Source organism: Cajanus cajan, chromosome 10 (assembly GCF_000230855.2).
Source record: "Cajanus cajan strain Asha chromosome 10, NIPB_CcT2T_4, whole genome shotgun sequence".
Lineage (NCBI taxonomy): Eukaryota > Viridiplantae > Streptophyta > Magnoliopsida > Fabales > Fabaceae > Cajanus > Cajanus cajan.
In genome coordinates, this window is record NC_138526.1 from 5,122,707 (window position 1) to 5,126,312 (window position 3,606).

A 3,606-nucleotide genomic window follows, 5' to 3' on the forward strand; every position below is an offset into this window, starting at 1 on the left:
TGTCATAGGGAACCCGAAAGGGGCGCTGTGGGGTGCTAACACCTTCCCCACGCGTAACCGACTCCCTTACCCAACTCTGGTTGTAGTGGCCAAAGTTGATTTTTAAATCAATTGCCTTATCCCTTTTTCCAATGTTTTGAGTAAAACATTGGTGGCGACTCCACGAACCCTCCTTTTATGAAAACCACTAATCCATGGAGGGTCCCGCTTGGGATTAATATGGATTAGTGAGCCTCTTAATAAAATTGCTCGTTTGACGAGGTCTCAGTTTGAGAATAAGTCCTTCTAGCAATCCACATTTTTTAAACAAATAAACGAGTCCAACCATCCTTCGCGAATGCCGAAAGCCCGTTTCGGGCCGGTGGCGACAGTAGGTTGAAGATAGGTCCCGCTTTTTCTGCCAACTTGGGTATGATACATGAGAGGGAGGCCAACCTGCCTGCCAACATTTAGACGTCTTTGACAGTTTGGGGACTCTGCATCTTTATGACAGCTTTGCATTTTTTAGGGTTAGCCTCAATTCCCCTGTTTGTAATCATAAACCCAAGAAACCTTCCTCCTTGGACCCCGAAAACACACTTCTCGGGGTTTAAGCGCATGTTATGCTTTCTTATTTGGCTGAACACTTCGGCAAGGTCAGTTACATGTGATAAGGCCGATGTGGTTTTCACGACCATGTCGTCTATGTAAACTTCCATGATCCTCCCAATTTGTTGATGGAAGACCTTGTCCATCAATCATTGGTAAGTGGCTCCTGTGTTCTTAAGGCCGAAGGGCATCACGCGGTAGTAGAAGTTGGCCTGATCGGTAATAAAGGTTGTGTTCTCCTCGTCTAGTGGGTACATCATGATCTGATTATACCCAGAGTATGCTTCGAGGAAACTAAGAAGAGCATGGTCGGAGGCTCCATCAACCAACCTATCAATGCTTGGTAAGGGGTATGCGTCTTTCGGGAAAGCCTTGTTTAAGTTAGTGTAGTCGACGCACATACGCCACTTTCCTGAGTTTTTCTTGACAAGAACCACATTGGCTAGCCACGTGGTGTATAGTACCTCTCGGATGAAGCCTACACTCATCAGCTTCTGAGTTTCAGCCATAATGGCATCTCGTCGTTCTTCTCTGACTTTTCATTTTCTTTGAGCCACTGGTTTGCTTCTTTGTGGATCGCCAACCTGTGATAGATAAGATTAGGCTCTATACCTGGCATGTCGGCACTTGACCATGGGAAGAGGTCAACATTTTTAGAGATCTGGGTGATAAGTTGCTTTTGCAGCTCTAGGCTCAGCCGTTGGCTTATCTTTGTGCATTGCTCGGGTAGTTTGCCGATCTAAAAATCGATTAGGTCGTCAATAGAACTTGGGCAGTTGTCATTGGACTCTGACCTTGGATCAAGGTCGGTGACTTTAGCCTGAGCTATATGAGCCACGGTGGGGGTGTCACCTTGGCTTTGCTTCTCGGCTAGGGGTGATGACGCTTTTAGACTTTTTGCGTAACACTGCCGAGCTATTCTCTAATTTACCATGATAAAGATTATCTGGCCGTTGTTCCCCGGGAACTTCATCGTCAAATGTGGGGTGGATACTACGGCTCCGAGTTGGTTCAACGTTGGTCTTCCTATGATGATGTTATATGATGTGTTGGCATCAACGAGAAGATATCTGACCATTGTTCTTCTCTAGTTGGGAGGTGCTCCGAAGGTTGTTAGGAACTCTATGTAACCATGAGTGTGGACTCATTCACCTGCAAAATTGACTAGGGGTTCTGTATGAGGTTGGATGAGAGTATAGGGGATGTCTAACCTCAAGAAAATTGGCCAATATAAGACGTTAGTCGAGCTCCCTTGGTCAATTAATGTCTTGTGGATCTCTCAGTTGGCTACTTCAACCGCAATGACCATGGGATCATCCTGGTTTGAACAGATGCTGACGTAGTCGTCATCTGTGAAGGTGATTGGCGGCATGTTGCACGGAGAGTTGAGGTGCCAATGTGGACATTGTTAATACTTCGTAGGTGTCTTTTGCATGCTGAGTTGCTTAGGTCGCCTCTGTAAAATCCACCTGCAATTGTGTTAATGACTCCTCGTAGAGGAGGCATTTCTATGTTTTGACTTACCACGGGTTTTCTTATTGTATCGACATTTTGTCGGGATCCAGAAGGTTGGTCGACTTGAAAGTTGGCACCTCGGCCTCGTCCTCATCCTTTACCTTTTCCTTGGTAGCCGCCTTTGTGAGGTTGGGACCTTTAGACGTATTGTCCGAGGTGTTCACCTTGGACAAGCTCCTCAATTTGGTCTCTGAGTGTTCAACATTCCTCGATTGTATGACTGTAATTCTTGTGGTAGCGGAAGTGTTTTGTCCTTTCAGCACTGTTAAGGTTGTGCCTGGGTAGTGGTAGGGTAATTAATTCGGCATTGCTAGCCTCTTCTAGGATATGCACTCGAGGCGCATTCAAGGGAGTGTAAAAATCATACTTTCCACCCCTATTCTACCAAGGTCTCTTGAATTGAGTATCATTCGAGGTTTTCAGCTTGTCCTTGTGACCTTGGTCTTGCTTTCCTTGCGATTTTCCACGAATTGTCTCGCAGAACGCGGCATGCTCCTCCATTTGGATGTACCCAACAACACGAGCATGGAGCTTGTCCATGTCGGGAGGAGGTCATCGACAAAGGCTGTTGATAAAGGGTCCTGGTTTCAATGCCATGAGCATGGAGTGCAAGGTGACTTCAAGATTAAGGTTATGTATTTGGATGAACACATTGGCAAATCGCTCCATGAATTTTCTTAACGACTTATTCTCGCCCTGCCTGAGGTTGGCCAGGGTGGTAGACGTGATGTGATGAGGTCGACTCGTCACGTATTGTGCTATGAATCGTCTCATCAAGGTCTCAAAATTATCGATTGATCCTATTGGTAATTGAGTGTACCAAGTGAGTGCGGGGCATTTCAACGAGGTTGGGAAAACCCGACACATTAGGGCGTCGTCATTGGTGTACAAATTCATCTGTGTGACGTACGCGTAAATGTGCTCATCTAGATCGGAAAATCCGTCATAATGGTCGATGTTCAGAGGCTTCCAACCCAAGGGGAGAGGTGTCCCCATGATGTCGTCGACAAAAGGATGGCGCCTGACACCTAGCCAATGTGTGAGAGCTTGGGTGGTTGCATGGATGACCTCGTAGTCAGAGCGATGCGTGGGCGCATGTGACCGATGTGTCATTGGTGGCGGCGAGGGTGATTGGTGTTCCTCCTCGTGATGATTTCTCTGCTAAGGAGGTTGGTTAGGGGGTTGTTGGTGAAGTTGGGCATGGATGTGCTCGTTTTTCGCGCGTAGGGCCGCCAGGTCGACTTAGTGCTAGGCGCGCATGGGTTCAAGGGCTTCAGTATTTTCCTTTCGCATTTGTTTGATTTGGTCGATCAAGCGTCAAAGCGTCGCGTCTCCTTCCATCCTTGACACGTTCTGATTTGTGTCGTCTATTACTCTTCTATTATGGCTTCAGGTAGAAACCATAAGATTGGCAGAAAAAAGGGAATTCCTTTCGGCCCCACGGAGGGCCCCAAGATATTCTCACCTGAGATTGGTCCGGTGACAATCTCTCTGATGAGATTG

General features: G+C 46.9%; 1 protein-coding gene across 1 annotated transcript; it reads right to left on the bottom strand.

Moving 5' to 3' along the window:
• Positions 1–2,655: 2,655 nt before the first annotated feature.
• LOC109794205 (uncharacterized) lies at positions 2,656–3,099 on the bottom strand. Its single transcript, XM_020353674.1, has one exon. The coding sequence runs from the start codon at positions 3,097–3,099 to the stop codon at positions 2,656–2,658; it is 444 nt and encodes a 147-aa protein (XP_020209263.1).
• Between the last annotated feature and the right edge of the window lie 507 nt (positions 3,100–3,606).